Raw genomic sequence first — 14,572 nt, 5'->3', positions numbered from 1 at the left:
TGTTTAATTTTTGGGAGATGAGCAGTTAGTCCTACATGCATCAGATAACTCGAATAGCTCAAGTAGCAATTTTGACTAATATCAGAGGGGAAAGAAGTTTGAATTCTCCAGTGTCACTTTCACAAAACCTTTCCATTATTAGTCACATAATGAAGAACTGACCTACACCATGATGTTCACAGAAATCTGTAAGTGTTTCCATCAGGATGTTTTTTAAAAGCTCTTTGGAAAAGTTTGATAGAAACAACAAAATTCGAAAAACCTTCTCAATTTTGCTAAAAACGTTTCTTGTGAGTTGGGTTTTGGCTTTTCTTGACGTTAGTCTGCCAAAGGGGAAATGGAAACACATTTGACAAATAAGTTTTGATGTAGCGAACATTTACATCCATAAGAATTGCATTTCTTCCTTTACATCTATGAACAACAGGTAATACTGCAAAATCTAGTTGACACATCAGATCTAGATGTTCTATAGCGATACATTGGTGAAAACGTCCATCCATTATAAATGTGTGGTCCTTACAGGTTTGGTTTGGAACCTCGACTTTGCAAAATTAGAGGTTGCAAAGTAGAAAAGGTTTGTGTGGCTGCCGCACATTTTCACTCCAGGGAAAAAGCGTGCATATATTTACGCAAACTTTGAGGCAAAATTAATTTTTATACACGCCGACTTGTGCATAAAATATGGCGCCGCAGATTTTTTGTGTGTACGCCACTTGAGGTTTCCTCAACTCCAGTTTCACAAACTTCATAGCAATCCTTGCAAGCATTGTTCAATCAACACCAGAGTCACTCTGCTTTAGATGCTCTTTTACATGTAAAGTGTCTAGAACTGCTGTGCTAACCACGGCTCAAAACTCTTCTTGAAAAATCTGAAGCATGCCTCTAGATTTCAAAAGCAAAAATAAAACTTAAGCTAATAGTTTTCTTTTAGTTTTCCAAATCTTGAGGTGAATAAAAACTGAAGTTACCAGATGGTTGAAGTTGTTAAACAGGCTTATTTTTAGTGGCAGTTGGTTTTATCCCCTTCCATCTCTCTTCATCCCTGTGGAGCAGAGTTGTGATCTTGCACTTTGGAGTGGAGGATCACAGCTGACCGCTGATCCTCACAACCTTCATGTCCTGTGATTTGCTCTGAGGATGTGCACAGTCCTTATCAAAGCGCCCCGCCTGCTGATTATCTCTCTCTCTCTCTTTAAAAGACCAAAGCTTTGAGCAGTCTGTTGGATGAGACTTTTCCACAGGGGCGAGGATGGCAGAGTGCTGCATCAAGAAAAAAAGACGAAAAAAACCCGTCAAAGTTTCAACACTGAACGGGATACACAGAATTAATTATGCACAACACAGCATCCCAACATGCTAATTTATCACTCTGTACCTTGTAGTGTTTTACTAACTGCTGTTGGAGCAAAATTTGATTCACTATAGAATGTATTTTGTTGTAGGCAGTAACTATGCTGCTTTTTTGGGGGAAAAACTGCAATAAAAGACGATTAACTGCAGAGTCAAGCTTTATAGAAACTTGCTCACTGATGCATTTCAAATTTTGCCATTAGAGAGAAAATGTAAATATATAATGCCACACATAGTATGTTCATGTTTCAGCATTTATTCAGGTATATCAGACATGTTGAAGAATTGGTTTTTGTGTCTGAGTGGCCGAATCTGGGGCCTGTTAGACTTTAGTGGCTCAGAATCAAAAATTTTAAGCATCTCACAGAAAAAGCCATTGTTAAACAAAATCCATAAGAAGACACTGAGGTGCTCTGGTCAGATAACAGAGGAGGATCACTTGTACTACAGAGAGCCCAGAAAGCATCAACCCTGTGGTGAAACCTGGGAGTTGCAACCTCATGTTGTATGAATGCTTTCCTGTTGCAGAGAAAATATTATTTATTTTCCCATTTCAGGAAAATTGAGGGGCAGCAAGTTAAAGGTAAATGAAGTATTCAGATTCAAAGTAGAGAATAAAAGAAAAGAAACTGAGCAGCAAATGTACAACATGATAAAAAATATGACTTTTAATGGCTTACCTTGTTTTGAAAGAAATGTTCAGCTGAGTAGGAAAATCTTAAAAATGTATGAGATGTGCATCTTTGTGCAAAGAAAGCAGCAGCACGCTACAAAAACTACAAATATCAGTAAACCTTAATGAGTTTGTTGGGACAGTGATGGTTCTAGAGTCTACCGGCTGCAGGAGGAAGGACCTGAGATGACGCTCCTTTGTGCACACAGGATGCAGCAGTCTGTCGCTGAAGAAGCTCTCCAGCTCACATTGTCCAACATTGAATTTAGCTCCAGACTGAGCTAAATTCAGGACAAACATGAAAAAGATTCTTAAGACCCAAGTTTGTCAAAAAAGTATTCACATCGGGGTTTAAAACAATGCTGGCCACTATTTCTAGATTTATGTTTTCCATGTAATCACAGTTTAAAACTTTGGCTCTTGGTCTTCTAGCTCATAAAATACCAGTAAAATACACTGAATAAATTGTGCTTTTATAGTGAGAAGATGTGAAAAGGTTTAGTGGTGTGAATAATTTATCACGGCTTTTCATGTCTTGAGATTTAAAAAGACAAATTTTCTTTAAAACAAACAAAAAAAAACTTCGGTTTGGCCTCTGTTAAAAGGCGGTTCTGTAACGTGTTGCTGCTGTCTGGGCATTATTAAAACATGTCAAACTTTTAATGTTTCATTGTGACCAGAATCCACAGTTTAGATACCAAAGACCGCAAAAGTTACGTTTCCATCATAAAATAGCACCTATAAAATTATAAAGTCATTACATTTAAATCGTTTTTTATTGGCTTGAAATATTTTCCTCTAAACTGTCCAGTTTAACAACTGTTTGAAGTCATTAAGACAGAAACGGCCCCCAGCAGTGTCTTTGTTTAAGGAATTGACTGCAGCATCAGTGTTTATGGTTATGAGGGTGTTATTGTTATGGCGCTGTCAGTGAGTGCTGCAGGGATTGGTTTCTAGTATGTAACACTCAGATAAACTGCTTTATATTTGTTAACAGTTAATTTGATCTACTCCCAAACATAAAAATCCTGTTATTTTGCTTATTACAAGACATTTTGAGTGCAGAATAATACTTTACTTTGCTTTGTTTTTGTTTTTGTTCTACCCATAAACCCAGAAAGACAAACTTTGCTGATTTTATTTTTGAAGACATCTGGAGGAAACAGTGCTGACGCCTATTGAAGTGGGCCTGTTTCAGAATTTGCACTTTATTTGAGTAGAATATTTTTTTTGGGAAAAACACTACAAATCATACTTTTTACTTTACTACATTTCTATAAAGGTTTTTGTTACTCATTTCTTCTGTTGGTCCTGTTTGTGCAGTTTGCATCTGTTTTATTCCACTAACACTGTAAAATTGAACACTACTAAATATGGTTGGTGGAAGAATAATATTTTTTGTCCTGATGTTTCTTTATGCATGTGGGCTGAGATCCGGGCGGTGTGATTCTCTACCAGACCACCCTTGACCTGTGCTTCTAGCAGCAAACTTAATTATAGCCTACAAAAGTGATTTAGACTTTCAGCACTACAAACGGATCTTTGTTCAGATCACAGGTGCCAAACTCAAGGCCCGGGTGCCAAATCCGGCCCGCCATAACTATTTATGTGACCCTCTAGATTCTAGAGACAAACATAAATTTAACTTTAAGATAACAGTTGTGTGCTTAAATAATGAGCACACAAGTCATTATTTAGTACTTCTTTTCAGTATGAAAAGAAGTACTAATGGAACCCAGTCAAATTTGATCAATTAGCAGGTGTTTCCTTTTGGTAGATTCTTCCACAACTGGCCCCTTGAGGACATTCATGATCTTGATTTGGACCAAAATGAAATCGTGTTTGACTCTCAGTTAGATCCTGATTAGGCCTCCTGCTCATTTGTTTTGTTCCAAAGTGTTTCTAGCTTGTTGTAACGAATGCCATTTTCAATTCAGCTAGCTCAAATATTACAAATAACTTCAAATCCCAACTGAGTAGATGCTGTCATTGTGTTTCTGTTTCCTTAGATATATCAGCACCTCAATGACTTCATTATCTCACTTTAACTAAAGGTAAAATGCAGAAATGAGCAGTTCTAAATGTCAACCGGAGTAATTCTGGGGATTTATATGCTTACAGTTCAGTTCAGATTATTTTGACACCTCATAATAAGTTGCATATTATTTTTTTGCCTTCCTATCCATAGCTTCATTTGCCTTGGGAATAAAAAAGTACTTTTGAAGCGCACTGAATTATAAAATAGCAGAATATTTTGAAGATGGTTATATATAAGAGGCTGTGATCTCCATGAAAAAAAAAGTATATCTTTTTATTCTCCTTTGTTTCACCTGATATGTTTGAACATGAGACTCATATTGACCTCCTGCAGAGAAGGTGGTGATATATTCCTCCTGACTACCAGTAGTTCATTTTTGTCCTCTGTAGAGGACATTTCTAAAGTTGAATATCTCCCATCCCCTGAATTCTACTGAATTAATTCCTTTTGGTATCTGGAGAGGACATTTAGGGCTTTTCAATGATACCACATGTGAAGGGGTGGGACTTTTGTACGTATCTTTTTCTAATTCATAAAAATTGCGTTCATCAGTAATAACACATTTTATGGGAAGAGACAAAGAAAGTGCATAAAACCTTTTATTACCTTACAAAGAATGTGGGATTTAAAAAAAAATGGTGATTGGACAATATTTTTTTCCTGGTAGTCAGGAGGATATACTTCCTATGCTGTCAGAAATCGCTGTCGGGTTAAACTTACATGTTGTATTAAAAAAAACTGTTGACTGTTGGCAAGCAGCAGTCAATGAAGTCTGATGGAAAAGTGAGGACTGAGAATTATTCTGCTAAGTGTGAAAGATGTTGCCAAAGGGTTGAACTTTCACTCTACAACAGACTGCATTTATTTCTGTTGGACACGTCTGATAATCTGTCTGGCTTCGTATCGAAAGCGAAATGTGTCTGTTTTGCTTTAAGATTCCTCTTAAAAATCTGACGTAGCATTGATCATACCAGTGGTTCTCAGGTCTTTGCCCTGCATGTTTTAGATGTGTCTGCTGCAGCACACCTCATTCAAATGGTTGCTTTACCTCCTCAGCATGTTGCCAATGCTGCAGACGCCTGGCAGCCTCCTGTTCGTTCAGATCAGGTGTGGCAGCAGGGACACACCTGAACCTGCAGAGCACTGGGTCGACTGATTTAAACTCTTCAAAAACGTCATTTTAATGCAGAAATTTCTTTTCTCTGCAGGTCATCCTTATTCTTACCAAACTCTATGACTTTCACATCGGCAGCGTCACTGAGAGCACTCTCTGGAGGTGAGTCCTCAACACTTCTTTTACTTGTTGAATGCTGTCAACATCCATAAGCAACAGATTTTAAACTAAGGATTGCAAAACCATCCTGTTGATGCACTCAGTGTTGCAGGACTTCAGTCATAATCTGAGCCAAATATCCATATCTGCTCTTTGCTCATTCATCTTCAGCTGTGATTCTGTTCTCACCTTCCCAGTCCATTGTGGGGAAACCGTGTTCTGGTGTCATCCGCCTCCAGGCGGTGCACTTGGGTGTAGGAAGCTGTTTTCCATGTGCTTGTTCTGGGATATTATCTGATGTACTCGTCTTCTTCCCCCCTGCAGGAGAGAAAATAAACACACACACACAAACACACACAGTTTGTGAAACAAAGAGAGTGCTTGTAAAAGAGGAAAAACAGACGATCAGAAGGAGGGATAACACATCCCTGATGAATAGAAGCTGCATCTAACCCATTTTCAGATCTGTATTGTGTAACACAAACAGTAATTTGCTTGTTTCTCTTTGGGAAGCCTGTAAACACATGACAGTGTTGGCATGGCCGCGAGAAATGTAGAGCAAAAACCCTAAAAAGACAGAAATCGATTAATGTTATCAGAAAAATCATAGAATGAATATATTTTTATAACTCTGTCAGAATGAAGTCAAGCCTTGTGACTTGTGAACATAACCTTTATGTTGGCATGCCTGAAACGGAGAGAAATGTTACTGTGAAGCACCATAACAATCAGTGTATAGATGAAAATGCCAGAGGGGAGTACTTTAAAAATGATTTTAAATTGCACAAAACGGGGAAATTATGAAGAGATTTGCCACACAGGAATAAAAAATAAACTCAAGGACAATTATATCAATCTCAGATAAGGTTTGCCATTTTAAGACGAAAAACAATTTCCCTTCAATGCATCTTTTAGTCTTTGAGAAGTTTTTAATGGCAGCTTTTTAAAGTGTAGAAACAGTTTCACCTCTAAGATTTGCGTTCTATGCCCAGTTTGTAGGGCTGCCTTCACAAAGAAAAGTGCTTCCAAAGTAACCGCTGGCTATTTTTGACATTTAAATACCGTCTGTGCAACAGTTATGATCCTCAGGCGAAAACAGAGTTTTGTTTTAGTGTTTGAGGAGCTACAAAGTAGGCTGAGTTTCTTTTTAGTCTGAGGAATAGAAGACGGACTGTTCTGCTGTCGACAAATTATTCTAAAATATTCTGGATAACGATATGGCTGTTTCATCAGAACACTCTTCTGTCTGCATTTCTAAAATGACTGCATACATGTCGGGAATATGAAATATATCCTTTCAAAGCTCGACTTCCATCTGTTTTTCCTTTTTTCTCATGACGAAACTGCAAAACCTTTTTCGTACAAAAGATCCCATATTTTGTGCAGCAGCTGAAGTCTCTCCACTTTGATGAACCTTGTAGTCCCTGTTGCATAGTCTCAACACAGGCATGTCCCCCATCAGAACCACCACAGATGGCGGAGAGGGAACATAATGTAGCCTGTGGGAGAATTAACCCACCACAATGTCAATGGGATGGAGCCGGGATAAATGTCTTTCAGAGGAATGGTGGATTAACCGGAACATGACATTCATTGGGATTCAGTGTTGCCCGGCTTCATACAGTCATTTGTCTCCTGATGCATTTTAGCATCTGTTTGTCATGCTGGTAAACAGAAGCAGACAAGTGGTCAACATCAATCCAGGAGGTCGTTCAAAGTAAACGTCGTTGTAGTTTTGAGTAAAAATGAACTACTTTAACATATCTGTAAGTGTTTCATGTCCATCATCCTGAAGATTTGAGCACATTTAACAATAAATGGTTCCTTTGTGATACTCGGATCATACATTGATATTTAATGAATCCATCACAACCAGGTAGATTACTGACCAACATTAAAACTGCCACTTTCAAATGTTTTGACCAAAGTGACTCGACTGAAAGAACGTTGCTCTTTGCTCTTAACAAAGAACCCTGTTCCTTTAAAAACTGTTGCCAAGTTATCAACAAAGATATTGATATTGAGTTTGGATTTTTAGCATTGTCACAGCCGTTCACCCTAATAGATCAGCAGAATCAGCGGATCATCTGTTCTGTTTAACTGCAGGAAGGTAAACAAACTGAAGTCTTACAAAGTTCTGTCAGATTTAAATTCACCATGACAGCTGAACTCCTTGGGGAAGATGCAATCAGGTGAAGAGACTAATCCATAGTGTGAGAGGAGGGACCAGCACTGCTGTTGAAGATCATTATTATTGGCAGCCCTCCCAGCACTGTCACTCGGCCACAAACCTACAGTGATTGGGGAGCAGCTGTCCATCCAGGCTTGACTTGGCAGCGTCTGAAGAGACTTGTAAAATCCTCAGTAATATTTTTTTCATGATAAGTTTGAGTCTGTTTTTTTGAAAGAAAAAGAATCGGTTTGAGGAATGAGGCTTCTAACGGAGATCACAGCTGCGATAGAGTCTGAAGAGGAGCGTTTGAGTTGAATGTTTATCACTTCAACAGGAATACATCCCAAATGGCACGTCCAATGCTGCCTGCTCGCAAAGGTCAGTGCTGTGGCAACACCTCAAAGTATTTACCAGTCCATCTGTCGGATTTAATGAACATCCTGACCTTAAACAATGAAAGCTGATCAGTCAGACTCTGCATAATTTCCAAAGTATTCACACTGTTGAAGCGTTGGAGAAGCAGGCGGATTTATAGTCTGTGCCAACTATAAATCAACTCTGCAAAACAGTTTGTCTTCAAAGTTGTTCAGCCTCTCTCATCTGGCCTCTAGAGTATTGTCTCTGCGTGAGGAAAACATTTATTAAAGATGACAAGTCAAAAACTCATTTGCAGGTATTCAGACGCAGTGCAAATTAATGCCAACAACAAAGTCAAGATGTATCCTCCCCTCCTTCACTGCTGGATTTTGACACATCCAATACTTGTTCTTTATGCAAAACAAGTCAATGCGGCAGTTGTTTCCTTTGCTTTATGTTATGTTTACTGAAGTTTTTTTTCCTTCTTGTTTTACTGAACAGCTGATGTGGAAAGTTTGTGGGTGAACTGAGGTTTATGTTTTCTTGTGCTTGAGGGAAAGTTGAACAAATGGAAATCAAAAATGGATGGGAAAAACAAACTGGATTTGGATCAAATGTACATTAAATCAGGAACACATCCCAAATTAAAAACCTACATAAAAGAAAATAACATTTTAATGTAGATCCTAATCTATCTGCACAAAACCAAACCACCTATAGGACAAATAAATCAATTTTATTTACAGTTACGACCACATTATTAGCTCCCAGTACTGAATTGTAACCCTTTTTTGAATTTGAACCTTTTGCCTTCAGAACTGCCTGAAATCTTAACCTGGACTGAACAAAGTGTCAGAAACATTCCTAAGAGGTTTGGTTCATACTGACATGATGGCATAACGGAGGTGCTGCAGATTTGTTGGCTGTGCTCTGCTGGACTGAAGTGAAATCAATGTCATGTTCAAGGAAAACATGACATTTTTCTAGAAACTTATGAATTGCATTGTTGCACATGCAACAAACTTGGAGCATGCAGGCCTGGTTCTTCACTGCAGTGCTCCAGGCAGCATAGAGACCCAAAGAAAAAAACTGACATTTTACGACTATGCTATTGACTAGTTTTGTTTCTGCCAATCAGAACTTGTTGGTGAACAGAAAAGAGAGTCTTTCAAACATGACAGTTTAGTTCTGTGCTAAAATCTGGATTTTCTTGCTGTCAACAGTGTTTGAAAATGTAAGGCTGCTTTTCAGTCCTGGTTTCAAAACCATTTCTGCCATCAGATCTTTACTGAGATTCAAGTTCCCTGGATCTCTGATATTTGTGGAGGTTAGGAATCGCTACCAAACTAAGGAATACTTGATATTTCCTAGAAAATCTCTTTCAACTGACAATTTGTATAGTTCAAGTAACAAATATACCTTAATATTCATTAAAACACACACTGAAAGCTGTCCTAGTACAGCCGCAGAAGCTTCTGCCTGCAGTCTTCCCTACCGCTGGTCTTGGGAACAACCAATCACCAAGGAAAACTCAGGATGCTTTGGGAATAGCCAGTAGTGTGTCAAGTTGTATTTGCTTGTCGGTTCTTTAGCTTGACTTTCTTTCAGATATTTTAGATATGAACCAGAGGAATTCTGAGCTGCTTTTTGTGCCTTCAACAAATTGCTAATTGTTGCAAATTGCTAAAAAGCTAATTGAATAAAAAGGAAACTCCTCCCACTCATTTGTTGTTGAGCCTAATTAACACCCTAATTACAGTTTTAATGATATATAGCAGTGAAGTATTCATGGTGTGAATAACTGCCTAGAATTAGGCTTGTTAAAATGGTCAGTGATTATAACACTTACCATTAACTGGGGAGATTAACTTGTGAACATGAACCTTGGTTTAGTGTTCATCTGACCTGTTGTTCCTCTCACTCTGGTTTTAGGGGAGTTGGTTCTGGTACAGAAAAACAATACAAGTAATAATGATGGTTAGAGTTTTAAAGGTCAGTAAAAATGTTCAGTTGTTTTCTGTTTGTGATTTTTAAAGCTTTGGTTTGAAGCTTTTAATAGCAGCAAATATTTCAAGACTGACAAAAACACAAAGCTTTTTGTTTCGGGGTTTCCGTCCCTGAAACTCAGGGAACTGATGGAGAAATAGACTGGAAAGTTGGTAGCTGTGTTGTATGTGTGCGTGTTTCTGTAAGTGTGTGTATCCCAGCTGCGGACAGACTCCTCTCCTGCTGTGGTGAGATCGGGTCACCAGGGGGTGAACAGTGACATCCTCTCAAATTGCATCATTTTGCTGAGCATGCTCACAGCCGATGTGATATTTCACAGGTCAGTGCTTATAATAAGGGCCTGGTTCTCTCAGAGAGGACCCACCTGATGTCTGCGACCTTTTGCAATTGGACTTGGTATTTTCCTCCATACCTCACCAGCCTTCTGCACACCAGAACTTTTCAAAAGAAAGAAAAAAAAAGCGCGATACAGCTACATTTCATTTCTGATGAAAATGGAAGACATCAGTTCCGATAAATCTGCATGAAGCGCTGACAGGTTTGCTAAAGCCGGCAGATCAACATATCGAGAGACGAACCAGAACATAAAGACTTGACCTTTATGCTCCTCTGAGCTTTACAGCCTTTTTTATACAATTGTTTTGGTTTTACTGCAAGCAGCTTCAATGCTTTAATTAACTCCATTCGACCTTGTTCACAGCACAAATATGTACCGTAATCCAAACAGGTTTACTTGGTCAGGGGTGAAAAAGCAAATACACAAAGTTCATGCTTCGCTACATACCACAGCACACTTCACTAAACATGAAGATATCTATTAACTAATTATCTCAGCTGTGCACTGAATTAAAACTCATTATTTTTCCTGATCAGCTTTGTTATTCGAGGTATTTTTCATATATTCAGCCAAGCAACAGCAAAATATAGGAAAACATGTAACTGGCATATTATATTAACATAATCTGTTGCAAATGATCCACAGTTTTCTGCCCATTCTTTTTTTCTATCTTCACTCTTTTTGAGCTTTAGCGTCTCTATGAAGTGAGGGCAGCAAAAGCCCGTCCCACTGGGACACAAATGTAATTGGCATCGTGAAGGAATTACACATGAAATATAGTAATTTAATTCAGTTTATTTATATAGTGCCAATTCACCACACATGCTGTAAGGAATTAAAAAAGGCACTTCAGTCCAATCATAATTATTTTGATTGATCCTAGTTATCAAACTGCATCCAGGTCAGTTAATTATTCAAACTGGCATAAAGGTTTCTGTCTAAGAATCCCATCATATTGAATCAGTCGAGACTGACTGCAGCATTCACTCCTCCTGGTCGAGCACATGGCAACAGAAGACCTTTGCTGGCATTGTGTCAATGACTTTGCAGCAATCACTCACACTGAACATGCATGTAGCGACAGCAGAGAGGAAAACTCCCCTTTAACTAGAAGAAAGTTGGAGCAGAACCAGAACCAGAACCTGGCTCTGTGTGAATGGCCATCTGCCACGACTGACTGTTTCTGGTTTTTGGTGTGTACCTGCTTTGTCTTCTCAAAGCCCCACCGATCCAGGAGTACTGTCCACATCAGAGAAAACTAAAAAGTTATTGGTAGTAGTAACTCTAGAAGAGAAACAGCTAAACAGAAGCGTCTGCAGAGCTGTTGTAAGACAGACTGCTACAGGAGATCCTTCCAGCCCACAACCATCAGCAGCTACAACAACCATTTGAAGAAAATTGCATCATATTTACAACAACATTTAATTTCCTTCTGGGATTAATAAAGTATTTTAAACTTGAATTTAAAATACTTTATGAAATCATTTCATCCATTAATTTTTAAGCAGCAGCAGCGCACCGAAAGCACCCAGAGAAAACGTAGTGAAAGCTAATTTTGTGTGAATTATTTAGTTCACTTTTGCAGGGAGTCACTACATAAATCATCTTGGCTGTCATTACCGAGGTCGTTTATTCTGAGTCCCTCAGCATATTTAAATCCTTACCTCTGTAATTACAAACTCTGAGGCATCGTCACTTTTTTCAGCTCTGTTCCTGTCACAACAGAACATCTCTCTTCTTGTGTAGTTATAAATATTACTGGGACAAATTTTACGCAATTAATAAACAGTAAACAAAGGGGGGAAACGTACATAATCGACCCTGTTGGGGCTTTTTGCAGTGTTGAAAATTGTTATTCTGTGTGGATAGAAAAGAGAAGGCCACATGATAAAATGTTTTTGTTTACAACTTTTTTCTCGTTGGAAAAGAGAAGTAATAATTAAAAAAAGTTTAACAAAACTAATTCTGAATTTATTCAACATGGTGAGACTGAGAGAGTGATGCAAACTAAGTATTGATCACATATCATTGGTAGGCCTGGGACTTAATGCGTAACTTTTCATTAATTCATTACATAGATTTTAACTCGTTAAAATGTTTAACAGTTAATTATTTTGTAAAGCTTTATGCTTTGTACTTATGCATTTCTGATTTGTTCATAAATGTGATGCATGAGTGACATGGATGGTCAATAAAGCCACTTGATTTGACCCCCTGGGGTTCAGTTTTGTTTCAGAAAATGAGCTCATGGGGCAAAGGGGGAAAAAAAACTATTGTGTTTTATCCTGATAGAATAAAACACAATGGCTATTTAAACCTAAAGTAACATCTCAATGCTAAACATGTAGTGCAGCACAGACATCCCCAATGCTAACGTCAGCATCCACAGGCCGCATTTACTCTCCAGCCCAAATGTCTTTATTCAAGGATTTAGCAGCAAAACTGATTTTTGAATTGAAAATGTTTGTTTTATCAATATAGTTTTCAATTAAAATGGGATTAATTATTTCATACCTTGTAATTATTCAATTAAAATATTTATTTCAGTCCCATTACTAATTGTGGGTGGCACACACTGCTCTGTTTCCAAAACGAATAAGGATCAATAAATCAGAACGATTCCTTGATCCAACAGAATCACATCATTATCTGACATCAGTTTAGAAAAGTAGTCAGACGACGTAAAGACAGCTGTGAAAACACTAATTTTCCCTGAACATATTGTGACAATGCTGCAGTATATAGCATGCAGTAATACAGCTGCAGGCTACCTGCAATTTTCAAAGTCACACTTTTTTTTTTAAATTTGAAGGAAGTTAGGACATTTTTCATCTTCCACCTTCAGAGACACTGTCACCAACGTGTCTTTTTTCAGCTCTTGGACGTTCCCGTCTCTCTGACCCTGACTTGTCAGTTATCATCACTCACAACACTCTGGAGACGTCGAAGCGCAGATCTGCACCTACAGAAGCCGACTCCATCCAACGATACTCTGTTATTATCTTGCCATTGAACTGCTGTTTCCTGCAAACCCCCTTATGAATAATGAACAGAAGTCGGGTTGTTCTTCACAGTCTGATGAAAACTGATTTCTTCCTCTGAATCCTGCCATCTCACCGAGACGTAAACCCCATACTGTACATGTTTGATGCTCTGTTGTTGGTTCACCTCAGTGGGCAGAAAAAAAACAAAAAAAAAAACAACCAAAAACGAAAACATCAGTCGTGAGTTTAGACGTCGAAACAAGCTGGATGTCAACAGTAGATCTATCCTCTGTAACCTAAAAGGCCCAACTGCTCCTCATGAAAAAGTCAACACATCTGGGAGGAACTTTGAAAGTTTTATACTTTGGTTAAAGATTCATTTCAGAGAATGCATTCTGCAGCACGGTGAGTGAGGGAACAGATATTTTCTGCCCACGTTGGAGGCTGAGTGGAGACGCAGGAGGAGATTGAGACAACAAATGTTGTTGCTAAGAGCGATCTTTGAATGTCAGCACTTCTGCCTCAGTCTGCGTGCTCCTTTAAGGTATCTTCCCTCAGCGCTGCATTCATCAATCATGCAAAGATGCAACGCTTCTCAAAGTATTCCTGCCTCTTGATCCTTCTCACATTTTGTCAACAATAAACTTTACTGTATTTTGCCAGAGTGCACTGATTCAAGATTTATGAAGTGGAAGGAAAATTGTTCTTGGTTTTTATTTATTATGACAACATTTAACGTTTCTTTTAGATTAAAGAGTGTGTCTCAGAAGAACAGCCATGAGAAGTCACTTTCTCTGTTTGGTACAAACCATGATGGAAGGAGGTGATCTTCTCGGACGAGACCAAATAATCATCTGAGCATCTACATGTAAATGAAACGTGTAGCAGGAAACTAAACACACAGAGAACACCGTTCCCATAGTGAAACATGAAGGTGGCAGTATCATCCTGCGGGGAAGCTTTTCTGCAGCAGGGACAGAGAAGCTCTACAGAGTTGAGGAAGGAAGTTGTGGAAAACCTGCTGAAGGCTGCAGATCACCAGAGATGGAGGTGGAAGTTTGCTTTCCAGCGGGACAACAACCCTAAACGCAGCCAGAGCTACAGAGGATGTGTTGGAGAAGGGTGCATCTACAGGTTGCAGGATGGAAGATCTCAAGGACTGGACTTGGGCACCTCTGGTTTAGATCAAAGCATATTCATTTGTTAGAATAGCCTAAAAGTAATTTTATTTATATAGCACGTTTTCAGAACCAAGGCAATACAAAGTGCTTTGCAGAAATTAAAAGGAAATGCAAAGAAAAATAAACCAAAGGAAAGAGCAAAAGAAGAAAAAAGAATCTAATGATCTAAAGTCTGTAAACTGGGGTTGCTAGACAC

General features: G+C 38.5%; 1 protein-coding gene across 3 annotated transcripts in view; it reads left to right on the top strand.

Annotated features, from left to right (window-relative positions):
- The window catches only part of sorcs3a (sortilin related VPS10 domain containing receptor 3a), a 211,311-nt gene that overhangs the window by 83,277 nt on the left and 113,462 nt on the right, over positions 1 to 14,572 (top strand). For all 3 annotated transcript variants that reach the window (XM_007560600.2, XM_016675606.1, XM_016675607.1), the window contains exon 2: positions 5,273 to 5,340. In XM_007560600.2, coding sequence (XP_007560662.1) covers positions 5,273 to 5,340 — 68 coding nt within the window. The remainder of the gene's footprint in view (positions 1 to 5,272; positions 5,341 to 14,572) is intronic.

This window comes from Poecilia formosa, unplaced genomic scaffold (assembly GCF_000485575.1).
Source record: "Poecilia formosa unplaced genomic scaffold, Poecilia_formosa-5.1.2 Scaffold117, whole genome shotgun sequence".
Lineage (NCBI taxonomy): Eukaryota > Metazoa > Chordata > Actinopteri > Cyprinodontiformes > Poeciliidae > Poecilia > Poecilia formosa.
This window is presented reverse-complemented; position numbering and strand designations above follow the sequence as displayed.